Source organism: Microcaecilia unicolor, chromosome 6 (assembly GCF_901765095.1).
Source record: "Microcaecilia unicolor chromosome 6, aMicUni1.1, whole genome shotgun sequence".
Taxonomy (NCBI): Eukaryota; Metazoa; Chordata; class Amphibia; order Gymnophiona; family Siphonopidae; genus Microcaecilia; species Microcaecilia unicolor.
In genome coordinates, this window is record NC_044036.1 from 305,483,771 (window position 1) to 305,511,650 (window position 27,880).

At 44.6% G+C, this 27,880-nt stretch overlaps 1 protein-coding gene across 3 annotated transcripts in view; it reads right to left on the minus strand.

The window, feature by feature from the left end:
• Positions 1–351: 351 nt before the first annotated feature.
• Positions 352–27,880, minus strand: part of TEKT3 (tektin 3) — an 84,330-nt gene continuing 56,801 nt past the window's right edge. For all 3 annotated transcript variants that reach the window (XM_030206190.1, XM_030206189.1, XM_030206191.1), the window contains exons 5-8: positions 26,094–26,237; positions 15,616–15,838; positions 12,760–12,914; positions 352–2,473 (exon numbers count right to left, since the gene is read on the minus strand). In XM_030206190.1, the coding sequence (XP_030062050.1) occupies positions 2,257–2,473; positions 12,760–12,914; positions 15,616–15,838; positions 26,094–26,237 (739 nt within the window). In that variant the 3' untranslated portion in view covers positions 352–2,256. The remainder of the gene's footprint in view (positions 2,474–12,759; positions 12,915–15,615; positions 15,839–26,093; positions 26,238–27,880) is intronic.

The following is a 27,880-nucleotide window of genomic DNA, read 5'->3' on the forward strand; positions in this document are numbered from 1 at the left end:
CCGTTAGCTTTCAAATTAACTCTGGTCATACAGAAGTACTGTAGTCCTGTCCCTTGCCATCATTCCTGCCTGCTGCTTTAATGTTTCAAGGTCTGATGCATGACAGCAGAGGAGGAAAGTGACTTATATTTAAGATACAATACAATATTTATTTTCTAAATTTGCTCAAAAGAATTGCAGAAGATTATGGGCTATTTCTTGCCTGATCTATGTGAATCTTGAAAAGGTCAGCAAAGGATGCACCTTTGTCTGCATCATTAGGATTTGCACTTTTTTATAGCTCAATTTTTTTTACCATTTATATTTTACATTTATATAATTTACATAAAAGTTTAAGTAATAACACAAATAAATTAACAAGAAAATGAATAAATTTCACAAAAGGAAAGAAAAATTATCATTATTTCAACTTTGTCCACATTATTAGATCCAAGTACTAGGAATTATAGAAAAATAGGTAAAATTATTATCAATAGATCTGTAGAGAGTCAGATAATCGCAGTCGATATATAGCGCATTCAATTACTAGGCGAAATCAAGGTATCTCTAGCTCCCTCTTTAAAATTAATATATTCCAGCAGTTTCTTAGGGTCAAAAAAGACATAATTATTTGCATTTACAGAAATTAAACATCTACAGGGGAACTTTAACACAAACGTACCACCCAAATTAAGAATTCTTGGTTTTAAACCCAGATATTCAGTTCTTCTTTTTTGTGTTTCCCTGGATAGATCTGGAAATATTCTAATTTTTGCTCCTAAAAACTCTGCATTCATGTGGCAAAAATAAATTTAAAAAATATTATTTTTGTCCAATTCCAAGGCAAATGTTACAAGAAGAGTAGTCCATTCTGTTATAACATCTAGGGAACTTTCTAAAAATTCTGTCAGATTCATTTCAGATTGAGGTCATATAGTAGATTTAGAAGTTCCCGTGTTATATTGGGTCCTCACTATGGGTGGGTACCCCTCAGTCGGTATTCCCAATACTTCACCAAAATATTTCCTTAGCAAATCAGGAGCTAAAATGAGTGGTGACTTAGGAAAATTTAAAAATCTTAAATTGTTTTTCCTTCCTTGGTTCTCCAAGTACTCCAACTTACGAACTTGCACCTCTCTATCCTTGATTGCTAATGATAATCTTTGTAGACTGGTTATCTCCCCTTCTATTGATTCAGTTCTTTGGGAATAGTTTTCAATTTTATCTGACAAAACTTGAAAATTTTGCTTCAAGTCCACAATTTCTCCTTTAAAGGTATTAGATAACTGAAGGAGGGAAGTATTCAAACCCTGAATCGCATCCCATAAAATTTCTAACGTTATCACAGCTGGTCTTCACAATTCTCCATTACTTCTGGGGGTTGAACCCTGGATAGGAGGGGAAGCAAGTTGAATCACCTGATTCTCCACCGAAGATCCTTCTCTCGGGGTCTGCGTAGCTGCGGGTCCTCCTCTCTCAGCAGTGGAAGCCTGATCATCATTGGGCGCTCCAAGACGCTGAAACCCCGTCGGCACGATTCCACCACCCGGTATTGGAGGAGCTGTGTTGGAGGGAGGGCTGAGTGAAACTCCCTCTATGCTACGGTCCGCTTCCAACACTGCGGATTCCGTCGAAGCGTTTTCTGGCGCTCCCAGCCTCCGAACTCCAAAACTCTCCAGGGTGGTCTGTCGGACGGATAGGGTCTCCGTGGGACTCGAGGAGGTTAGCAGCCTCGGTTTTCCTTTCCTTTTCCCCATGTTAAACACCGGGGAATTCCAACCAAAACCCACACTCTGGTGTTCAGGAGCTTCGTGTAACTACAACAGATCTAATCGCCATCTTGGATCCGTCTGCATAGATGCAGAGCTTTAATCAGTTAGCCACCTTTACAGCTCAATTTTGTTAGATTGTGTTCAAAGCTTGTCATTAATTCTTCTGACTCTGTGTAGTACGTTTCATAATTGTTTTACATTAATTGTGAGACTTACTGACAGGCCCATGCCAGCATTTTTCCTGTTTTGTCTACAGTACTGGTAACGAGAATGAAATAACAAAAGCTGCAGTATATAACGACAATTTTATTATTAGTTTTTGCTTTTAGCATGACCTACGGCTTTCTGTATACCACTGTAAAACTTCAGATTTCTGGCCAACGCTCTGCATCACACGGCACTGCACTACATCATAACACAACAAAAAAAGAAATAATGATCAGTGAGGTCAGTTTTTCGATTGTTCTGCTCTGGGAAGTGTTACAGGGGCTGGTTTTGCAGTTGTCTAGGTGTACCCCACTAGCCTGGGGATGCTAGGGAAACTCTTGCGCAAGCCCATGCATTTCTCTTGGTCGAGGAACAGCGAATTGGCTTTGATGGCCAGCTCATGCTCCAAGTTTGCTTTGGTGTGCACCAGCATCTGTAAGGTGTCTTCCGCCTCCCGCAGGCGCTGTTGCAAGGTCACAATAGTGTCATCGATTTCATACACTTCGTTAACTAAGCTGCAAACCAACAAGGAAAACAAGTTAAAAAAAAAAAAGAAGTGATGAGTTAGCCAGAATCAGAGTCTCATACACAGAAATGTTCTTGTTAAATTAATCAAAAAGAAACATTTACTAATGTTATTTTAAAGCTACTACTATTACTACTTATCATTTCTATAGTGCTACTAGATGTACGCAGCGCTGTACAGTTGAACATGAAAAGACAGTCCCTGCTCAACAGAACTTACAATCTAATTAGGACAGACAAACAGGACAAATAAGAAATAAGGGAATATTAGCCTATGAGGTTATTATTCCAAGTGATTTAACTGGCCAGAAACAGCTAACAGTTAAATCACCTGTTCAGGGCTAAACGCCAATTTTCAGCGGTACTTTTCCAGTTACTGCCACTGAAAGCACCAAACTGAAAACCAGCTACTTTGGGGGCATTCCAGGGGGTGGAGTTGGCACTTGGCCTGTTAAGAGTAGATACTCAGTACTAACCTGGCCAGGTTAACTGCATAAATAGGACCACATAAAAGTCAGTCCTATCTTAATGCGGTAACCCAGTGGTTCCCAAACCTGGTCCTGTAGGTACCCCAGCCAGTCAGGTTTTCAGAATATCCAAAATGAATATTCATGAGAGAGATTTGCATGCAGTGGAGGCGGTGCATGCAAATCTCTCTCTGGAATATTCATTGTGGATATCCTGAAAAACCTGATTGGCCGGAGTGCCTTCAGGACCAGTTTTGGGAACCACTGCAGTAACCCATAGCAAGTTAAATGCTGAATATCGCATTTAACTGGCTATGTCTTAGCCAGCACTGGAAACCCAGGAATTCAAGGCCAATGCCCAGACATGGCCCGACATTGAATTTCTGAGTTTAATGCCGGCAGCAGAGCAAAATGCTGATCGTCGCTAGCTGAATATCAGGCCCTGTAGGACACTTCTACTGTAAACTTGAGGTCAGGCGTCCAGAACTGCAGTGGCAATGCAGATGAGATTTCTCTACTGACCTATACAAAGGTATTATCACCAATGTCACCTCTAAGCCACTTGGGTGATGTTGGACATGTAACTGCTGCTTATACTCCAATCCTTGGGCACTCCACTACTCGCCCTTCTCTCCTCTAAGACAATTCTATTTCCTATTACCCTCTGTCCTCTGTTCTTTGTCAGTCAACCAACTTCTAACCTATAGATGACAAAAGTTGTGTGGTAGCCAAGTTAGTCCGCTTTTAAAGGTAATAAATAGAAATAAATCAAAACAGAGAAAAGAAAATAAGATGATACCTTTTTTATTGGACTAACTTAATACATCTTTTAATTAGCTTTCAAAAGGTAACCCTTCTTCTTCAGATCGGAAATAAGCAAATGTTGACAAATATCAGAATATATAAGTGAAACACAAAGAGGGGCATAATCGAAGGGGGCGCCCAAGTTTTCCTGCAGAATCCTTGAACACTTATGATTTTATATTTAAATCATTTTATTAAAGTATAAAAGGAACAATACGCTGTGCAACTGTTGTGTATAAATTACAAATAGAGAATAATTATAACAATGAGCAGCTATAATAACCCCACCACCACCCTCTACCCTTCCGACCCCAACAATAGGTGATTTGTACTACACAAAGGAATCCTAATTCACACTGTTAAAATGTCCAGGGGTATAAAATACAACCCGTTCTATATGCCCTAGAGGGGAAAAATATGCCCTATGAAGCACTGTTATGGTTTTTTAATCTGTGGATGAATAAGAAGTCATCAACAACCTCAGGATTCAATCTAGCTCTCCTGTCTTCCACAGTCCTTCCTGGAATAGAAGTTATCTTCTTAGAAGATGAGCTGGTAGCAGCAGGGCCGCCGAGAGGGGGGGATAGGGGGGACAAAAGTCCCCGGGCCTGGGCCTCCGGAGGGGGCCTGGCGCCACCGCAGTCAGGCCCGCCCGCCGTCGCTGCCGAACTAATTAACCTTAAACGCCTCCTTCCTTTCCTTTCACCACCTTCACGGCAAGCAGCAGGGCAGGCCACTCCTTCCTTCCGTGTCCCACCCTCGCCTGACGTAACGTCCGCGAGGGCGGAGCACAGAAGGAAGGAGAGGTCTGCCCTGCTGCTGCTTGCCGCAAAGGTGGTGAAAGGAAAGGAAGGAGGTGTTTAAGGTTAGTTCAGGGCCTGGTAGCAGGTGGAGGCGGGCCCGGCGACCTCGGGTGGGGGGGCCCGGCAGCGACGATGACCTCGGGTGGGGTGGGTGGGGGAGGCCTGGGGGCGGCCTTGTCCCGGGCCCGGCTCTGGCTCTCAGCGGCCCTGGGTAGCAGGATGTACAAGATTCCCCATGCAAATTTTGCTAGTTGTGGCCAGTATGTGTGCTTGTTTTTCCAAAAAATCAAAATATCTTTGTAGGCATCACTTAAACATAAATAACAGTCCAGTTCATTAACAGGCTTCAAAATAGAAAATGACACGGGGACAAAGTTTGTCCCCATCCCCGCCCCGTTCCTGTAGGATCTGTCCCCGTCCCTATGGGATCTGTCCCCGCCCCGTCCCCGTGAGCTCTGTCCCTGTCCCCATCCCTGCGGTTACTACGGTTCCCCGTCCCCATGTCATTCTCTAATGCAGATCTCTCTCTTGCACATTCATTAGGGATATCTTGAAAACCCGGCCAACTTAAGGACCAAACTTGGCTATGCCTGTTCTAGAATGACCTTCTTAGTATATTTACATTTTAACGTTTTGTATTTGTTTCCATCAAACCTTTTATATTGTAATCTGCAGCTGTCATCATCATCGGTAATTTTAAACCATCAGTACTAATTAGATTTTCATTTTTTTTTTTAGTTTGCTAGTTTAAAAGCTTGTTATCTGCACCCTCTTTTCCTAAATGACTGTTGAATCCACTCTGCTTTGCTCTGCAAGTTCTCATGCTAAAAGAATGTGTAAAGGATCATTTTTTTTAGTAGGATAAGAGGGCTGTCAGCGGCTAAGGACAATTCCTTCATGTTGCACACTGGACGGATTCCAAGCATTTGGCCTCCGAGGAATACTTCTGCATGATGGGCAGCAGCTCTTTGCTCTGCCTTAGACTCAAACACATCAAAAACTGAAATAATGGAAGCTGTGGCGTAATGTTCTTCAGCTTCCTTTTCAAGTTTAAAAGAATTTTTTTTAACAAGGAGGATTTTGTAACAGAGAAGAAATTGGTAGGAAAAATAAGTAAAGGAAGTGTAAATGTTGTCTAAAGGAGCAAGGCTGACTTTTTGTTTCTTTTATGAAAAGTACAGAATAAAATGTTCATAAAATTAACTGTACAACAGAACAAGCTCCTTATCTCCTGGATTCTGTATAAGTTGCCAAAAGTTGGACGTGCAAGATCCGCACCTAAATTACCTATCCCCCTGATTACCAAGCTGCGCTAGTGGCTGCCAAGCAGCAATGTCGGCATTACTGCACTACGGCTTAGTAAACATTGGGGAGAGGGCTAATTAGCCAATAACAACCAATTATTGGTGTTAATTGGCAGTAATTAGGAGTAACGCGCAGATCTGCCCTATGCCCTATTCTATAACATGCATGTCTAATTTTCATAGCACATAATTCCAAAGGGGGCGTGGCCATGGGATTGGCATGTGTGGGGCAAGGGAATGCCCAGAATTTAGGTGCGATCGATGTTATAGAATATTGTCATTTGTGTGCCTAACTGCCATTAGTTGGGACCCAGCATTTAAACCAGCTTTCGGAAGGCGTAAATGCACAAGGTAGTATTCTGTAAAGGGCACCCCACGCAGAGCATCTTTACAGAATACTAGCTTAGTGTAGATCATCCCGGCACCTAACTTTGGGCGTCGTTTCCTGAATTCTTCCCTGTGGAAAAGAGATGGCTGAGGGGGCTATGACTGAGGTCTATAAAATCCTGAGTGGTGTAAAACGGGTAGAAGTGAATTGATTTTTCACTCTTTCAAAAGAACAAAGACCAGGGGGACACTCAATGAAATTACATAGAAATACTTTTAAAACAAATAGGAGGGGAGGAAGTGACGTCAGCCGACAGCATGGCAGCCTGAATTCACAGCTCCCTTTCCCAAAGCTGCAAAATTGGAAACAATCCGATCCAAACGGCGATAAAAATCGCGAAACTGTAAGAAATTACCTCCTGACACACAGACGCTATGAGTAAAGCGGCCTCGACCCGGAAAAAAGAGATGGAAAAAGCGGAGAAAAGCACGGCGAGTAAGGCCTCCAGACACCGTGAGTCCCCGGAGCGCGGGTCTCCGTCGGACTCGGACTCAGCGTTATCTATGTCTGAGGCGCGAGCCCCCCCTTCCAAGAAAGGATTGTCCGTTGAGCTCCGTAAGCTATCTGCTACGATACAGTCGGAGATTAAGCAGTCAAAAGAGGAAATTTTAGAGCGCATGGATACGCTCAGCGCGGATCTCAGAGAACTGGGCGGCAGAGTGGAGGAGGCAGAGTTAAAAATAGATGAGCACGCTGAACTGCTTGATAAGCATACTAACATGTTGCAGACGATGGAACAAAAACATGAGCTCCTGCAATACAAACTAGATGATATTGAAAATAGGGGACGAAGAAATAATCTCCGTTTCCGAGGAGTCCCAGAGGGCGGAGACACGGAGAACGTGGCAGAGATAGTGCACACATTATGTTCTACCTTGTTGGGCCCTGAGGCAGATGAAATGAGATGTGAGCTGGATAGAGCGCACAGAGCTCTTGGAGCGCGAAAAGAGCAGCAGACACGGGACATCATTGCGAGATTTCACAAATATGAGATTAAGGAGAGAGTTTTAGCCTCAGCTAGGAAGACAAAGAGCCTGGAGTACGGTGGAGCCCCGGTTCAGGTCTACCAGGACCTCTCGTTATACACGCTCCAGATGAGGAGGCTGATGAGACCGGCGCTGGAAGTCTTGAGCAAACAGCAGATACAATATAGATGGGGTTTCCCCTTCTCATTAAACTTCACTCTGAAAGGCACCAAATATCGGGTGCAAACTCTTCAAGAGGCATGGGAAGCCTTGCACGCTGTCGAGATGGTGTCCGCAAAGACTGCACCTGGAGTGGTGGCGCCAGCTACCAAGACGAGGCTTCAGCGATGGCAGAGAACCCCGGGACCCGCAAAGCACAATAACCAGAAGCGTTGATTCAGGCTGGATCGGGACACTGGGGACATGCTCCCAGGAGATTACCTTGATGGGTAGGCATAGCTGCATGTGCCACTTGACTTTGAACACTGATGTTAGGGTTGACAACAGCCCTAAAATATAGGACCTTGAAGAGTGTTGAAACGGTAAACTGAAGGGAGGGAATAGTAATGAAGCATGTAAGGGAGAGGGGTAAGCGGGATCGTGTGTAAGCTGATATAGAAGGGGAGGGATAGATGTGGGTTTGGGAACTGTGTGGTGGGTGAATAACTTCCTAAAGACCCACTTGGAGGACATTGGTCTTTCAACTGGTGTGAATGGAGGGGGTGGGAGGGGGGGGGCGGGAGGGAGGGGGGATAGTGGGATATGGGAAAATAAGGGAGAGAGAGGGGCACTGCTGGGTATGAAGGGCGCACATTTTGCACTATGGCACTGTATAGAGATATCATGTAGGGGTGCGATAGAACAGCTTTATTACAAACTATGGAGATGAATACAGACTTAAAAATACTCTCGTATAATGTAAAGGGCCTGAACATGCCCCAGAAGAGGCAAAAGTTTTATAAGGAAATAAAGCAGCATAGACCACACGTGGTTCTCCTGCAGGAGACGCACTTGGTGGGTAGGCATGAAAGGCTTCTTTCCCACCCAGAGTACCCAGTGGTGTATTGTGCATCAGCAGCTGGGTCAAAGAAGGGAGGAGTTGCGATCTTGATTCATGCTGCGGTTGGGGTGCAGGTTCTTAAGGTAAAGCGGGATATGGGTGGACGCTATATTTTTATGCATATCACGATTGATAATGTGGATTTAACCTTGGCCTCTATATATGCGCCTAACACAGGACAGGCTGGGTTCCTGGAGAAGGTTAGAAACTCCTTGGCCACTTTTGCGCAGGGCTCACTTGTAATAGGGGGGGACTTTAATACAGTGATGAATCCAAGCCTAGATCGTTCAGGGCTCCCCAGAGGCGAGGGTAAGAGGGACTCTTTGGCCTTGAGGTCTTTGGCGCTTTCGCTGGGCACAGTGGACCTATGGAGGGTGAAACACCAGAGGGTACGAGATTATACATTTTACTCTGCAGTACATAATTCTTATTCACGTATTGACTATATGTTTGTGGATGCAACCCTGGTGGAGCATGGTCCTGAAGCAGGGATAGGTAATGTGACTTTGTCGGATCATGCCCCAATATGGGTGACTCTACCAAATATTAGGGCCGAAAAAAAAAATAAAGATGGACACTGAATGTTGGCCTTCTGCGGGAGGGGGCAGTGGTAGATGGCTATAAACAAATGTTGAAAGAGTACCTTGAATTTAATCTAGGCTCAGGGCCCTTGCTTAGCATAATATGGGATGCTATGAAGGCGGTGACCCGGGGATATTTTTTACAACTGGCCAGTAGACAATCGAAAGCTCGTAGGGTGCAGATCGCGAATTGCCTGGAAAGCATTCGCTTGCTAGAGGAACAGCATAAGGCCAATGGCTCAGCTAGGGTTCTGAGAGAACTTAGTTCCCAGAGAATGCGCCTTGACTCCATATATTCGGAGCACCTAAGCATGCTACAGGCAAAGAATAGGGTGAGCTCCTATGCATACGCTAACAAAATAGGGCGCCTTCTCGCCATAAAGCTGCGCAGGCAAAAAGTTGAGCGGAATATCATAAAGATACGAGACGTTGGAGGAGGTACCTTAAGTACGTCCGAACAAATACGAAACAGATTTGGGGAATTTTATAAAGATCTATATGCCCAGGAGCTCAACCCTTCGATGGACCTGATAGATCATTACTTACAGGACAGTGAGCTTACCTCTCTGAGTCACCAGCAGCAGACAATGTTAGATGAGCCAATCACCCCTGGGGAAATCCAGGAGGCAATTAGTAGTCTCCCCTCACATAAATCGCCCGGGCTCGACGGATTGCCCAATGAGTTCTATAGGAAGTTTGCCCCTGAGATAGCTCCGCTCCTAGCAGATCTGTTTAATCAGGTGGGGAGAGGGGGGTCATTACCTCAGTCAATGATGGAGGCATGGATAGCGGTCCTGCCTAAACCAGGTAAAGATCACTCTGAATGCGGATCCTACAGACCTATATCTGTGCTTAATGCAGATGTCAAAATATTGGCTAAGGTACTGGCAAATCGTCTGGCCCCTATTTTACCAGTACTTATTCACCCAGACCAAGTGGGCTTTGTACAGTATCGAAAGGCGATGGACAATATTAGAAGGGCGGTGGATATAATGAACTTGGCAAAAAACAACCAGAAGCCGTTATGTCTTTTAAGCCTCGACGCGGAAAAAGCCTTTGATCGGGTTCACTGGCCCTTCATGTATAAGGTGATGGAAAATATGGGGTTTGGAATACAATTTCGTAGCTGGATTCGGGCCTTTTACGAGTTCCCCAAGGCCTGTGTTCGGGTCAATGGTGGAAATTCAGATTTATTCACTCTACATAGAGGTACTAGGCAGGGCTGCCCCTTGTCTCCCTTATTATTTGCAATGGTGATGGAGCCTTTTGCAGCCCGTGTGCGGTCTGATCCTGATATCTCGGGAGCCAAGATAGCGGATAGAACTCATAAAATGGCCTTATTTGCAGATGATGTACTGCTGTTCGTCACTCGACCCTTGACCACATTCCCGCACCTAGAACAAATGATACAGCAGTATTCTGCTGTGTCTGGATTTAGGGTCAACATGGCAAAATCTGAGGCCCTGAACGTGACAATTCCGGAGGACGTGGTGGAGTCTTTAAAGATTTCATCTCCCTTTCGGTGGGCTCACAAACATTTAAAATACTTGGGGGTGAATCTGACTAGAGATCCTTCGGAGCTCTTTAATGCAAATTATAAGGGGTTGGGCAAAATTATTATGGAAGATCTAGAGAGGTGGGGAGATTTGGGAACATCATGGTTTGGCAGAATAGCTATTCTTAAAATGAATGTCTTGCCACGACTGTTATACCTTTTTCAGGTGCTGCCTGTGATAATGCCCAGGCGATTCTTAGCTAATTTACAAGATAAACTGGTGCGATTCGTCTGGGCAGGAAAACGTCCTAGGCTAGCGAGATCGCTCCTATATAAGGAAAGGAAAAGGGGAGGACTTGGGGTACCTAATCTCGCATGGTATTATAGGGCAGCGCAGGGGAAAGCAGCACTTGAATGGTACCAAGAATACCCGGATCGCCAATGGGTGCAAATAGAACAACATTCGGTGGGTGACAAACCATTGAGTGCACTAATGTGGTTGCCAAAGTCTTTTAGAAGTATGACTGAAAGAGCTTGTCCCTCCATAGCTGTAACGCTCCATTATTGGGATAGTTTGTTCCCTAAGAGACAATGTATATTGACCCGGTATACTCCAATAGCCTTTAATCCTTTATTTTTACCTGGGACGGTAACGGGGATTTTTACTAAATGGTATGAGATAGGGGTGAGAACCTGGGGCCAATTATTTGAAGCTGATACCCTGGTATCTTTTGACACATTGCTGGATAGATACCCAGGGGTGGAGGGAGGTGACTTTGCCTATCGTCAATTGGTATCTCTCCTTAAAAGTAAGGCGGTGAGGGAGGTGATGCAGCGTGAGAAATTAGACCTGGAGGAGATATGTGAGCGACATGCTTCCTCTAGGGGACTGATAGGTTCCCTGTACCATAATATAAGCAAACAGGCGCCCGGCTACGGGGTACATAGGAGAAGCTGGGAGCGAGAGCTGGGGGTGAGCTTGGGAGACCCTGGGTGGGAGAGCATAGAAAAAGCAGTTGTGAAGGTGTCAACCCATGTACCCCTGCAGGAGAATGCTGTGAAAGTATTATATCGGTGGTACCTTACGCCTGCTCGACTGCGGCGGATTTTTCCGACTGCCTCGGGCATGTGTTGGAGAAGATGTGGCCAAGAGGGTACCATGGGGCACATATGGTGGAATTGTGTTAAAATTCGTGCCTTTTGGAAGGCGGTACACTATAGGCTGCAGGCCTGGATAGGGTGTACAGTGCCCTGGGCCCCCGAGGTGCTCCTGTTCTCTGCTAGGATCGCAGGCCTACTATCCTGTCAACAAATTTTGGCTAAGCATGTGGTTGGTACAGCAAGGGTGGCTGTAGCTTCACAATGGAGGAGGGAGGGAGTTCCCCCGCTAGCTAAGTGGCTTAATAAGTTGAGGTATGTACGTGAAATGGAGAGACTGGTGGCTGAGCATACACAACAAATAGGGAAATGGCATTCTGTTTGGAAGTACATTCCTATAGAGGCTCTGACGAACTAGTATGTCTGAAAAGAGAGTGTTTAGTTATAAAAAAAAAAAAAAAGGTAGTGCTCAGCGGTGCTCTCTTGGTGGGGTGGGGTAGGGGGGTGGGAGGGAGGGTAACCTTTGCTTTACTAAAAAGTTGAAAAAACTTTGAAGTTCAATGATGTTGATATTGGAAAGTTGAAACTACGACGAGTTATACTGTATGAAGCATTAGTGGAATATTGTATTAGTCATAGGAAAATGTGACTTGATGGATAGTATTTTGCATTCTTTGTGTTGTTTCAATGAACAATAAAGACTTCATACAAATTTAAAAAAAAAAAAAAACAAATAGGAGGAAATAGTTTTTTCACTCAAAGAATAGCTAAGCTCTGGAACTTGCTGCTGGAGGATGTGGTAATAGCGGTTAGCGTATTTGCATTTTAAAGAGGTTTGGACAAGTTCCTGGAGGAAAAGTCCACAATCTGTTATTGAGATGGACATGGAGGAAGCCACTACTTGCCCTGGGATTGGTAGCATGGAATCTTGCTACTACTTGGGATTCTGTCAGGTACTTGTGACCTGGCTTGGCCACTGTTGTAAGCAGGATACTGGGCTTGATGGACCATTGGTCTTATGTTCTTACGTCATTGTTAATGACTGCCCGTCTCTAATACGGACCACTTCTCTGAACCACAGTTTTCTAGAATTTCTTATGTGTCATGTATGTTTGCCTTGGCTAGACTGTAAGTTCTGTGAAACAGGACTAACTCTCTTAGTGTGTCTATCTAGCACTCTGTATGCCTGTAGCACTTTAGAAATAAGTAGCAGCAGTAATAATAATAGTAGTTTACAACTGTAACAAATGTCTGACATCACTGTGCACCTCCTCCTGAAGGCTATTTTCCATTCTAGAATTTTCGCCTTACCGTAACTGAGCTGAGTCCCTGCACAGTTCAACGTTCGGTCTCCTTGTGCGCTCATCCAGCCTGGTTTGTGCCACTTTCATGGGAGCACTTGTATCTTTGATGGATTTTTTGAGCGATTCAATTACTATTTCAGTCTGGAAGATTTCTTGCAGAGTCTGCGAATTTAAAAGCACAGCAAAGACCAATAAAATTGCAGTGTGTTAGAGAGGAGGCATCACAGTGGTGAAAAGAAGGGGAAGGAATTCACACAAGCCTTTTTCAGTGCTAACTAGGGATCTGCATTTGTTTGAAGTGACACTTCCCATATCTTTTTATGTTGTTGGAAGTTGAAAACAAGCAGAAAAAAACATGAAATGTATTATTTTTCCACGTACTGTCAATAGCGCACATTCTTTCTAAAGAGTGCAAACTATTCACCAAGAGTGCTCACTATTTTCTGATAGTGAACCAACTGATACAATCTCAGAGTCTCCAAGGGCCCAACATTCAGACAGCGGTGATCAGTGTTTTGCTGATCACCACTGGAATTATACTCAGAAATTTAATGCCGAAAAGCCATGTCCGGGCTCTGGCAATGAATTTCCGGGTATAGGGAGCCAGCCAAAATATAGCCGGTTAAGTGCGATATTCGGCAATTAACTGTCTATAAAGAACTGGAAATACTTTAAAAACAAATAGGAGCAAATATATTTTCACTCAACGAACAGTTAAGCTCTGGAACACATTGCCAGAGGATGTAGTTACAGCGATTAGCGTATCTGGGTTTAAAAAAGGTTTGGACAAATTCCTGGAGGAAAAGTCCATAGTCTGCTATTGAGACAGAATTAGGGAAGCAACTGCTTGCCCTGGGACTGGTAGCATGGAATGTTGCTGCTAATTGGGTTTCTGCCAGGTACTTGTGACCTGACTTGGAAAACTGTTTAGAAAACAGGATACTGGGCTAGAAGGACCATTGGTCTGACCCAGTATGGCTACTCTTATGTTCTAACTGCCTTTTATGTGGTCCATGTGGCTACCTTTAACCAGTTAAGTGCCAAATATTACACTTAACTGGCTAAATGCAAACTCCGCCCCTAGAAGGACCCAAAGTTGCCAATTTCAGCTTGGGCACTAATCGGACATTTTCAGCAGCACTATTTGGTTAACTGCTGCTGAAAATTCCCGGTACCGGCGACATAATTGGCCTTTAATCATTTTGACTATTGGGTCCCATATATCATCAACAGAGCACACTCTTTCAAGAGTGTGCAAACTATTCATGAAGAGTGCACACTCTTTTCTAAACCGATAGCATGTGCATGTGTGAACCACACATGCACTCTTTTCCGATAGTGTGCACATACATGTACTATTCATGCACTCTTTTCCAATTAGTGTGTGCATGAGTGTACCATGCATGCACTCTGTTCCAACAGCGTACGCGTGCATGAACCATGTACACATTCTTTTCCAATTAGCGTGCGCATGTGTGAACCATGCATGCACTCTTTTCCAATAGTGTGCATATGCGTGACCCACGCACACACTCTTCTCTGATAGTGTGCACATACGTGAACCACACCTGCACTGTTTTCCAATAGTGTGCACATGTGAACCATGCATGAACCTTTTTTCCAATAGTGTGTGCATGCGTGAACCATGCACGCATTATCAGGAAAGAGTGCATACACTTTTGGAAGAGTGTCACTCTTAACAATATTGCTTCCATGACAATATAATGATCCCCCCCTCAAAGAAAACAAATATTCCTGGAAATACCCTCCCACCCCAAAGAAAACAAATATTCCTCAAAATAATACAACACAAAAATATTCATGCTTGACACTTGTAGTGGCAACTCAAAGCAAGTTACATTCAGGTGCACTAGGTACTCCCCTTTCTCCCAAGGGCTCACAATCTAGTTTTGTACTTGAAGCAATGGAAGGCTAAGTGACCTTCACTTGACTGTTCCCAGGATGAAGAAAGGCCAAACGAAACAAATAAAATAAACAATCCTGGAAACGACATAGGAAATAATATGAAACATAAGTCTTCTGGCTTCTCATCCCTAATCTGGAGATCTCTGGCATTGCTCTAGAGACTGGGTAACCGGAGTCTCCAGGTTAAACCTGAAGATCTCCATGATGTATTGAACAGTGTATGATCCATTCAAAACTTTGATTGCTTTATGGAAGATCGTTGTAATCTTACCACGCAATCAAAATTCTCTTCCCTGGCAACCTTTAGTGCACCACTAATATATAATGCAGTGGTCATGGAGAGGACCACTAGAGATCTCACCAGTGGCATATTGTCTCACTGCAGTATCAACATGCTCACCTCAACACAGAGGCAGAGAAGATCTTAACACATCACATAAGGACCATTTGGCCTACCCAGTCTTAGTATTTGTGTTGCCACAGGTCTTATTTGATCTGGGATCTTTCCTTTTCATCCTCTGGCATTAACCCATTAGTGCCCAATGTTCCCATCAATTTGTTCCTATATGGCTTATTATGGGAACATTGGGAACTAATGGGTTAAAGTGCCTTTGTGTCTTTCCCAGACACACCTGAATTGTGCCAAAGAGCAGTCATTTTTCACTCTTGTGCATGTTTGCTCCATATCTGCAGTTCAAATGGATCAGCGATAGTAAAAGTGAAACAAATTAAGGTATTGTTATTTCAGTGGCCTATACTTAAGTGAGACATGATGTACGCCACTTGATGACATCAGCAAATAAAATGGCTCTCACTATGGCAAGCTGTATCTTGAAGGATTACTGTTTGGTTGATTCTACAACCATATCATCAATGCCTGAGAAAACCCACACAATTAAGGTTGCAGGAGATTGTCGATCTTCAACAACCAGCCTACCTTAGCTAGATGGTTTTGCAGCTTATTTTTGGCGTCCTTGGTCTCCGCAATGCGATTGGTGAAGGCGACATTGACTGTACTAAACTGGTTCCACATCTCGTTGGCCGTCATCGTCATCAGGTTCTCTACGTCATCCCTGAGCTTAGAAGAGGCTGTCCGCTCATTCTGGGAGCGTAAAATGTTGTCGTCAGTGAACTTGGCCCACGTCTCTGGCACCGAGATCCTTGAAAAAAGAAGATAGACAGACACACAATAGAGCAGTGCTCCGGAGGCAGATTACAGACACATTCTGTAACCTAGGAGGCAGGAAGTGGCATTAAAATGATCTGTAGAGAAAGCCTTTGATCTGAAAGTACAACTATTTACAGGATATACTGGTGCCTGGTATAGAATTTCAAAACTACTGTGCTGACCTCCAGCTGTGACTCAAATTAAGTAAAAGGTACAGCTGTTTTATACGTACAGTTATTTAATTTCAGTCAGTCAGAAAACTGGAATAATGCAATCTTCCTGAACAACTTATTCCAATACAGTTCCATCACATGCACAACTTTTGGGACAAAACCACTTGTCTGCATTTTGCAGGGGTGTGTTACGTCACTTCTTTCCATTTTCTTTTTTTTCTCTGCAGTAATTTGCGATACGTGTTGCTGGTGGTACCTGATTAAGGTCATGAACCTTCAGCCTTACATCCTCCCCCCACACCAATTAACTTTCAGGCCCCTAATCAGCCCCACCCCCAATTCATCATGCTGCCCAGCATCTCCCCCACTCCAAATGATCTTACATCTCTTAACTTCACTTCCCCAACCCCCCCTCCCCCAGTACCTTTTAAATCCCTCAGTGCTGGCCTGGCAGCAAGCAGGGACTCATACTGGCTGCTCCTGCCAGCTCTGAGCCTTCCCTCTGATGCAACTTTCTGGTCCTGTGAAGAAGATGTTGCATCAGAAGGAAGGCTCACGGCTGGGGCAAGCAGCTGGTATCAGTCACTGCTCATAGCCAGCCCAGCACTAAAGAATTTAAAAGGTTCCGAGGACTGGGGGAGTGAAGTTAAGAGATGCCGGATGCTGTGAGTCTTCCGCTGGTGGGGCTCGGGGATCCCTACCAGCCACAAACCACAAACTGATGCTGGGTGGGCTTGAGCTCAAAGTGGGTGGAACTGTGCCCATCCATGACTATGCCATTGCCCAGAGGGACCAATGATTTGCAGTTATAATGCTGCACTTTCACGAACTAACTCCATTTGTAGTTTGGCTACTATACCCTCTCTCTCCAACAGTAACATCCTGGACTTATTGTAACCCACCATGATATCCCTTTGGAATGGCAATATATCAAATTGTGGTAGCGGTCAGGCATGGAGCCTACACAGATAAAGGCAGCAAACAGTGTAAATCAGAAGAAAAGTCATTATAATAAGCTAAAAGATACTGAAAGTCTGTTATTGTCACTAATCTGGGAAGCAAAAATAGGCAGAATTCAAATGAAAGCTCAGTCTTACATAAAAAGGAATGTTATTCTCTCAGATTCCCTGAAGCCCAGTTTCACTACCAGTGCTTTTTTTGTAGGAAAAAAGGTACCGGTACTCATTATGGGTGGGGGTCACCATCTATGGCTCCGCCCATATTGTAGCCACACCTACAGAAGCCACACCCCTTATACCAGCTGTGGCGCATATAAGCAGTATCATTAAAAATACTATACCAGTATAGGAGCAAATAACTTGTGATTTTTTTTCATTATAAATAATTTCTATAAGCTGTTACAGCTCTAGTATACCCAGTGCAAAATAAGACAGCAGATGTAAATTCCCAAATTGGACATCTTCCAAACACTAAAATGAAAATAAAATGATTTTTTTCTACTTTTCTTGTCTGGTGACTGTTTTTCTGAACATGTTGGTCCCAGTCTCTGATTCTGAGGCTCTTTATCTGATCCCTTAACTCCGTTTCCAGGGCTTCTTTTCCATTTATTTCTTTACTTTCCTCCTTCATTTCTTGCCCTACATCCATAGGTAAAAGCTGGGTCCTCTGCGGACTTGACTGGAGGAGGTATAGAGTGGATCCAGCTTTTGCCTATCATCCATGTGCAGATTTTCTCCTCTTTTCCCTTTCCCTCACCTTGTCAGTATGCATCTCCTTCCTCTCTCCATCATGTCCAGCATTTTTCCTCTCTCTCCCTCCATCCACGTCCAGCATTTCTCCTCTCTCCTTCCTTCCATCCATGTTCATCTCACTTCTTCTCTGTTCCCTCCCCTCCATCCATGTCCAGCATTTCAACTTTCTCTCCTCCCATCCACCCATGTCCAAAATTTCTCCTCTCTCCCCTAAATCCATGTGCATCTCCTCCTCTCTTCCCTCCCCTCCATCCATGTCCAGCATTTCTCTTCTCCCCCTCCACTCTATCCACGTGCATCTACGTCTTCTGTCTTCCTTCCCCTCCATCCATGTCCAGTATTTCTCCTCTCTCCCTTCCCCTCCAACCATGTGCATCTCTTTCCTTCCCTCCAACATTTCTTCTCTCTTCCCTGCCCTCCACTCCATCCATGTCTAGCATTTCTCCTGCCCTTCCCTCCAACCATCCATGTCCAGAAACTCTGCTCTCTCCCCTGCCCTCTCTTCCTATCCATGTCCAGATTCTCTTCTGCCCTCCCATCTGTGTCCAGCGATTCTCCTCTCTCCCTTGCCCTCCATGTCCAGCGATTCTCCTCTGCCCTCCCCTCCTATCTATGTCCAGCGATTTCTCCTCTCTTCTCTCCCCTGCCCACCCCTCCCATCCATGTCCAGTGATTCTCCTCTCTCCCCTGCCCTCCATGTCCAGTGATTCTACTACTACTTAACATTTCTAAAGTGCTACTCCACTGCCTTCCCCTCCCTGTCCAGCGATTCTCCTCTGCCCTCCCCTCCCATCTATGTCCAGTGATTTCTCCTCTCCCCTCTGCCCTCCCCTCCACTCCATGTCCAGCGATTCTCCATTGCCCCCTATCCTTCCCTCCATGTCCAGTAACTTGTCCCAGGCCTCCATCTGCCCCCCTTTTAAGCCCCCATCGAGTTCCAGTGCCCCAGCCCTACCTGCCCGCCTTTAGCTTCCCGACAACCCTGCTTTCTGTTCCAACCCCCCCCCCCCCGCGCGATGCGTTTAAATCTTTTATTATTTTTTTTTTTACATGAAGTCGCAGCACCGGCGTTATTGAGAGAACCAGGCTCGCCTCTTCCTGCCTTCCCTTCATTCCCTCTCAGTGTCCTGCCTTCCTGTGACGTAGTTTCCTGTTTCCGCGAGGGCGGGACACTGAGAGGGAATGAAGGGAAGGCAGGAGGAGGCGAGCCTGGTCCTCTCACTAACACCGGCGCTGCGACTTCACGTAAAAAAAAATAAATAAAAGATTTAAACGCGTCACGGGTGGCAGGAACAGAAAGCAGGGCTGGGGAGCTAAGGGCGGGCAGGTGAGCCTAGGAAAAAAAGGTGCCAGTACACTGTACCGGCGCGTACCAGCACAAAAAAAGCACTGTTCACTACACTCACACTTGTCAACACGCACAATGACCAGCTCCTAGCAGGCCCAGCTTCAGTACTCCACTTGTACTCTATAATTTTCTACCTTGGCCTGTCTTCAAACACTGCAGTCACAGGATAGAAATTCTCCTGGAGGCCCTTTCCTCCTGCCCTGGGCCCATCTCCAAACACTTCTGCTCTGGCTTGGAATCTTTCTTGGAGGACCTGTTTTCCCTGTTCTGGGCCTGTTCCACACTAGGGATTTTAATTTACTCTCTGCCTGAGTCCTGCCATCCTGACTCCTTTAAGGTGGCCCAGTGAGGCAGCCATGTTCCAGCAATGTGCTATTCTGTACGTATGAACTAATATTCAATAGTGTGTATGCTCCAGGTGGGAGTTCACATGAGCAGAGTTTGGGCTGGCCATGTATTTGGTTGACATTTATGCACATAAATTAGAAAATACTATTATCTATGTGTGTTCTTTAACATCTAGGTGCCAGCATTTTCACCAGCTCTACAGCTGGTATAAGTGGATACACATACACTCAAAATATAGCTGCAGTTTTGACCTATTAAAAAAAACCAAAAATAAATGTCTACTTTTCTTTAAAGAATAGGCTCCAAATAAATGTGTTCTTGGTGCCTAAAACAGGTGCCCCTTTATAGCATTACCCTCTTTGCTAAACCTCCTCTTGATATAACCCTCAAAAAGGTGTACAAAACTGGAGGTCCAACTGGAGCTTCATTTATTGGTTTCATAGATTTTTGTTTCTCCCATTAATTAAAATCTTAATAACGGGAGAAACAAAGATTTCTGAAACATAGATTCCTGAAAAATGGGATTTAGTCATGCAAGTTTTGCTTGCCTGCTGAAACATGTCATTCGTACCGATTCTTACATTATTTCTCACCAAACAGTAGTTGGTGAGGGGTTGCTACAATGTATGTACTGTCTCCTAAAGCACAGCTTCTCTGCTTTTAAACTTTTAAGTGAACTGGCTTCAGTGCCGGTGACAGAATTGGAAACAAAGGAAGAAGAGGGCTGCAGCAGCCCTGCAAGCTTCTCTCACATACATACAGCCCCACCACAGAAGAAGGACAACAGAAGCGGGAGCTGTGCAAGCCTCCCTCACACACCAGCCCCTTTCGCTTAAGCATCAGTTCTCACCTCCAGGGACCACTTTCAGGAATGAGATCTTGACTAAAGCTGTACTGAATAGAATATTTGACCATTTGGCCGAATACGAATACTGAATACGAATAATGGGCATTGAGCTTTAACATAACAAATAAATAAATAAATAAAGGAGCTTAGTCAAGATCGTGAGGCGGGGCTGGTGTTTGGGAGGCGGGGATAGTGCTGGGCAGACTTATACGGTCTGTGCCAGAGCCGGTGGTTGGGAGGCAGGGCTGGTGTTTGGGAGGAGAGGATAGTGCTGAGCAGACTTATACGGTCTGTGCCAGAGCCGGTGGTTGGGAGGCGGGGCTGGTGGTTGGGAGGCGGGGATAGTGCTGGGCAGACTTATACGGTCTGTGCCAGAGCCGGTGGTTGGGAGGCAGGGCTGGTGTTTGGGAGGAGAGGATAGTGCTGAGCAGACTTATACGGTCTGTGCCAGAGCCGGTGGTTGGGAGGCGGGGCTGGTGGTTGGGAGGCGGGGATAGTGCTGGGCAGACTTATACGGTCTGTGCCAGAGCCGGTGGTTGGGAGGCAGGGCTGGTGTTTGGGAGGAGAGGATAGTGCTGAGCAGACTTATACGGTCTGTGCCAGAGCCGGTGGTTGGGAGGCGGGGCTGGTGGTTGGGAGGCGGGGATAGTGCTGGGCAGACTTATACGGTCTGTGCCAGAGCCGGTGGTTGGGAGGCAGGGCTGGTGTTTGGAAGGAGAGGATAGTGCTGAGCAGACTTATACGGTCTGTGCCAGAGCCGGTGGTTGGGAGGCGGGGCTGGTGGTTGGGAGGCGGGGATAGTGCTGGGCAGACTTATACAGTCTGTGCCAGAGCCGGTGGTGGGAAGCGGGACTGGTGGTTGGGAGGCGGGGATAGTGCTGGATAGACTTATACGGTCTGTGCTCTGAAGAGCACAGGTACAAATCAAAGTAGGGTATACACAAAAAGCAGCAAATATGAGTTATCTTGTTGGGCAGACTGGATGGACCATGCAGGTCTTTTTCTGCCGTCATCTACTATGTTACTATATGTTATATAACAAATAATAAAAGAGGCGATGTGAAATCGGGAGATCAAGTGTTTATTTCAGTAGCATTTAGCACTGTAGAGCCCCAGATTATTCGTATTTGAATTTAATTCACTATTTGGCCGAATACAAATAATGATTTCAGGGCCAAATCGAATCGATACGAATATTCGGTACAACCCTAATCTTGACTCAGTACCATTCAATCCCTGCCTTCTCTGCTTCCAGCTTTTTATTTTTTTATTTGTATTAGTGATGTTAAATATTGTCAGACCAATATTCAAAGCAATTTAAACGGGCAAGAGAGGCTCCTGTCTGCTTATATTGCTCAGGGCTGCCCAACCACCTATATTCAGCGACGCTTAACTGGGCATTGTTGGCTGGCCACGTTTAAAATGGATAGGTCAGGCAGGCGCAGTCCAGGGGGTGGAGCTGGGGAGAAGCTGGCAGTTATGCAGGTGCCGGCATTACTCAGTACCTGCACCCGCATAGTTAATCGGATGATTTAGGACAGCTTCAAAGCTGTCCTAAATTCACCCACTTAGCTATGCTGGCCCCGGCTGACTATCGCCCAAGACCCACATAACTTTTTAAAGCAGTCAACCCTTCCGATGTCCTCTCCTCACCCTCCTTCCGATCCTCTTCTCACCCACCCAAAACTTTTTACAGTAGGCACCTATGATTCTTTGTAAAATACTAACACAACTGGCTGAAGTCACTTGCACCAGCACTCAGCTTGCCAACACCGGCACTACTCATGCAAGTCACATAACTCCAGGAGTTTAGCAGCCGGATCAGTCAAGAAGTTATTTTAAAAAATTTTTGCGTACATAGATTGATCTAAAAATAATGATTTTGGTGCATTAAAAAAGTAAAAAAATATATATTTTAAGAGGTCTTTGGCCATTGATGATCAATAGCCCAGTCAGTGCTTTGAAGATGTCAGTGACAAGTTTGCTGTTGCACCCGGATAAGTACATAAGTATTGCCATACTGGGACAGACCATAGGTCCATCAAGCCCAGCATCCTGTTTCCAACAGTGGCCAATCCAGGTCACAAATACCTGGCAAGATCCCCAAAAAGTACAAAACATTTTATACTGCTTATCCCAGCAATAGTGGATTTTCCCCAAGTCCAATTTAATAATGGTCTATGGACTTTTCCTTTAGGAAGCCGCCCAAACCTTTTTAAAACTCTGCTAAGCTAACCGCCTTTACCACATTCTCTGACAATGAATTCCAGAGTTTAATCACACGTTGAGTGAAGAAACACTTTCTCCGTTTCGTTTTAAATTTACTACTTTGTAGCTTCATCACATACCCCCTAGTCCTTGCTTCACGTCTACCCATTCAACTCCACTCATTATTTTATAGACCTCTATCATATCTCCCTTCAGCTGCCTTTTCTCCAAGCTGAAGAGCCCTAATTCCTTTCCTAATAATACCTAACATTCTATTTGCTTTCTTAGCTGCAGCAGCACACTGAGCAGAAAGTTTCAACTTATCATCAATGATGACACCTAGATCCCTTTCTTGGTCTGTGACTCCTAACGTGGAACCTTGCATGACGTAGCTATAATTCGGGTTCCTCTTTCCCACATGCATCACTTTGCACTTGCTAACATTAAACGTCTTTTCCTCCTTTTTTGTAATTTTTATGAAAATCCTTTAGCAACAGTGAATATACTGTACAGTGTATTGTTGAAAGTGATTTTGAAATTCTGTAGAAAAATTTGTGTATTTGGAAGCAAGTTTTGCCCTTAACCTTGCCAGTTAGGGAATGGCCGGTTAGTGGAGATATTCAGCAAAACTATCTGGTTAACTGCCACTGAATATTGGCAGCCAGCCAGCGGGGTTTAACTAGGCAGGAGCCTCTCCTGCTTGGTTAAACCCTTTTGAATATCGATCCCTGCTACATTTTGCATTTATCCCTAGAATCAGGATTCCTATCAATAATCCCAGTCTCTGCCTCTGTGTTATTTCTTTCAGGAAGCCTGATACATTTTCTGTAGTAAAATCATTCTCCCCCACTCTTGCATTTCACTCCAGTCCATAAATACACTTTTCATTCTCTTCTCTCCTTGACCTCTTTCGTTGTTTTTCCATCAAAACAGTAATATTAAAGGAATAATTTCACAGTTATGAAAATATTTTGTACTCCTTCATTCTCCATTCAGAGACCAATTAATGATTAATGACAACATCAAGACCAATTTCATCTCACTAACAAAAGGAGTAAAATCTAAATGTAGAAATATGTTGGTCTTTCTAGGAAACCAGGAGATGTCAGTTTCAGGAGACATGTGATTTTTTTTCTCTCAAACTATATTTTTATAAACATTCATCATTCTTTTCATCTGAAGTAGACACTAATCTTGAGCTGTCCTCCCTGCAAGGAAGGTCTTGCTTGTACCACCCATATATTTTAATTTATTGCATTAAAATAAAATCATCTCATTCTCATGATGGCAAATACAGAATCATGTTTCACTAATGGTGGTAACTTCTGCCAATGCTGAGGCCCTAGAGGGGAAGGAAGCATTCAGGGGTGAAGCTTCTAAGACTCCATAGGCAGCAAAATGGGGTGGACCACTGGGGTCACAGCCCCATCAATAGTTTTCTGACATAGCATCAGCAACTGGAAAGCTTGGAGGTGAGGCTGAAGGTTGGATTGTTTGGCCCTACCCACCAAAAAGGTGTGCCGCTGATCTTGCAAAACTCCATCCATGTTATACTTCCTCTGCACGCTGTGTGGTCATAGAGGCCCATAATCTTTGATATTCTTTCTCCACAAGAGACTTGTGCATTATATTAATTTGATTGGATGAACTGAATTTTTTCTAAGTGATCCTCTGAACACTTAGTCCACATAAAGGGGCATTTTCGAAAGAAACATCTAAGTTGGGATTTGGACATCTTTGTAAAACATCCAAATCCGGACACGCGGAAAAGCATATTTTTGAAAAATGATGGACGTACATCTTTGTTTTGAAAATACCATGGATGTCCTTAGATTTGGACGTCCTCGGTGATTTTCGAAACCAAAGACTTCCAAGTCAAAAACGTCCAAATGCAAGCCATTTGGACGTGGGAGGAGCCAGCATTTCTAGTGCACTGGTCCCCCTGACATGCCAGGACAGCAATTGGGCACCCTAGGGGGCACTGCAGTGGACTTCATAAAATGCTCCAAGGTACATAGCTCCCTTACCTTGTGTGCTAAGCCCCCCAAAACCCACTATCCCCAACTGTACACTACTACCATAGCCCTTACGGGTGAAGGGGGCACCTATATGAGGGTACAGAGAGTTTCTGGTGGGTTTTGGAGGGCTTGCTGTTTCCTCCACAAATGTAACAGATAAGGGGGGTATGGGCCTGGGTCCACCTGTCTGAAGTGTACTACACCCATTAAAACTGCTCCAGGGACCTGCATGCGCTGTCATGGACCTGAGTATGACATCTGAGGCTGGCATAGAAGCTGGCAAGTAATATTTTTAATAATGTTTTTTGAGGGTGGGAAGGGGTTAGTGACCACTGGGGGAGTAACGGGAGGTCATCCCCGATTCCCTCCAGTGGTCATCTGGTCATTTCGGACACCATTTTGTGCCTTATTCATAAGAAAAACAGGTCCGTGTGAAAACATCAAAGTTTTAGTCTTGGACGTCTCTGCTTTTTTCCATTATGGCTTAAAGACGTCCAAGTCCCACTTTCACCACGCCCCCTCAGATTTGGATGTCCTTGTGACGGACTTCCGCTAGAGACGTCCAAAATTGGGTTTTGATTATACAGATTTGGACGTCTCTGAGAGATGGACGTCCAAGTGCCAATTTATGTCGAAAGATGGACGTCCATGTCTTTCGAAAATGAGCATGATCGTCACCTTGGTGCGTGGAAAATGCATTCGACAGTCTTCAAAAGGTTCAATCTCACCTACAGGCATTGAATTAGGATTTATCTAAACTTATTCCAGCATCCTCGATGATGCTATGTCAATGATATTACAAGATGCTGCATCATTGTGTTGTGACCACTGGACAAACATCCCAGAAAATAGCTAAGTACTCCATCCTGGTCATAGTCCCAAACAAGGGAAGATGTTAACTTCAAAGCTCAATGCTGCTGTTGTGAAATGAGCCCGAAATAACACCCCTTCACAAAAAGCAGGGATCAAAAAACTGGGAAATACATCTGCGTGGCTCATAGTACCCCTCTCCTCAAGTCACTTCACTGGCTCCCTATCCGTTTTCGCATCCTGTTCAAACTTCTTCTACTAACCTATAAATGTACTCACTCTGCTGCTCCCCAGTATCTCTCCACACTTGTCCTTCCCTACACCCCTTCCCGTGCACTTCGCTCCATGGATAAATCCTTCTTATCTGTTCCCTTCTCCACTACTGCCAACTCCAGACTTCACGCCTTCTGTCTCGCTGCACCCTACGCCTGGAATAAACTTCCTGAGCCCCTACGTCTTGCCCCATCCTTGGCCACCTTTAAATCTACACTGAAAGCCCACCTCTTTAACATTGCTTTTGACTCGTAACCACTTGTAACCACTCGCCTCCACCTACCCTCCTCTCCTCCTTCCTGTACACATTAATTGATTTGATTTGCTTACTTTATTTTTTGTCTATTAGATTGTAAGCTCTTTGAGCAGGGACTGCCTTTCTTCTATGTTTGTGCAGCACTGCGTACGCCTTGTAGCGCTATAGAAATGCTAAATAGTAGTAGTAGTAGTGCTTTCTTGATGGTTAGCTATAATCGTATACATATAAGCCATTAAATTTGCGGTACTTACGTTGCATCGATGCGATCTACTCCCCTGAAGTAACCAATACCATCGGAAGTGTTCCTAAGGTGATGGCATTTGTCATCGATTCGCAAGGCCGTCTGCTTATCACTGGCATCTCTTTCCAGCTCATGCTGAGCTGCTCTGTTGGATCTGTAACACAAAACAATCCCTCCTGAGGCTTTGACACAGACTGAAACAGGAGCCAGGTCTTTTCTATTATGTATGAACCAGAAAGGATATAGCAAGTTCAGGTTACTAAAAACAACCCACAAAGATGAGATGAGAATGTCAATACAATGTTTGAAAGACATATCACAATATTACACTATGGAATTCAATCCTGATTCTTAATTTGTTTTGGGTCCTGCAGTTTCCTCTTGCTTCTTTACACTTCAAACTGGGTAGGAACTGACCTCTGCTGAACCACAGTACTATGAACCTTATACCAGGGATTTCCCCCCCCCCCCTCCCCCAACTTAGCCTGGCCACTGCAGGGATAGTGTTCGGCCAATGGACACAGACTTTGACTCCCTCCAGACATGATACACATGGATTCAGACTGGCCACTGGGTTATGTGATGGCTCAAATTCCCTTCCTCTCCCAGGGGCTATGAACACTGCCTTGGCAACATCCCCATGGGCCTTTCAATTGCACTTAAACAAGTACAACACAAAGCTATACATTTTGGACTACATTCAGTAAATGGTGCCCAAATTTTGGTGCGTAAAAAAAAAAGAATGCTCATCGCCATTCTATAAATGGCACTCAGAGTTGTGTGTCGTTTATAGAATAGTGCTTAGTGCTAGAATCTGCATCCAATTCTGGGCACGAGGATTTATACCAACTCAACCCTGCGGCTTCCATGGATTCTATAATCGTGTGTGCATCTTTAGGGAATGCTCCTGACCCGCCCATGCCCCTCCCACGGCCATGCCCCCTTTCCAGTTGCATGCTAAAAATGTATGCAATGCCTTTATACAACACCGGCCAGCAAGATGAGCGTGTACATTCAAATTGTTGCCAATTGGTGCTAATTGGCTTCTAATTCAATTAAATTGCGTGCACAAATTTGGGTGCCATTTATAGAATTTGGGGGTTTATATACATTTTAGAACATACAGAAGTAAGATATTCAGTGGCACAGATATTCTGTTTAACATTAACTTCTGATATTCATCCCATGATAGTCAGTGAATTTAAAGGCGCTGACTGCCATAAGATGAATCTGACCCAAATATTCAATGACAAGCCTAATACAGACACCAACATTGATTATCCGGTCTTTAGCGGATGCCAGATGTTGCCTAACTTTAGCTGAGCACTTTGCTGCTACCCAGGTACGTCCCAGCTCTGCTCTGACTATGCGCCAGACCCACACCGGCACTAACTGAACAGTGTCACAGCAGTCTGTGCTGATACTCAGCGGCATTAACTGGTTAGGTACTGCTGAATATCAGCGGCAGAACCTGCCATCGGGATTTAATCAGGTAGGAACCTTCCTACTCAGTTAAATCACTTTTAAATATTGACTCCTAATGTAGTCCAAATGGCTTTTAAACATTTGCATCTGGTATATAAATTGAAATCTATGACTTCTTTGTATGATTTTCGATGTGTAGTTCAAAGTATGATTTTGGCGCATCTGAACTACTGCAATGCTTTGTATATTGGGATATCATCCCTGAGTATCAGGGCATTCGTTGCAAGTGGTCCAGAATGCAGCTGCTCGAGTAATAGTGGGTATGTCAAAGTCTTCCCATGTAACACCTGTTCTTAAACAACTGTGTTGGCT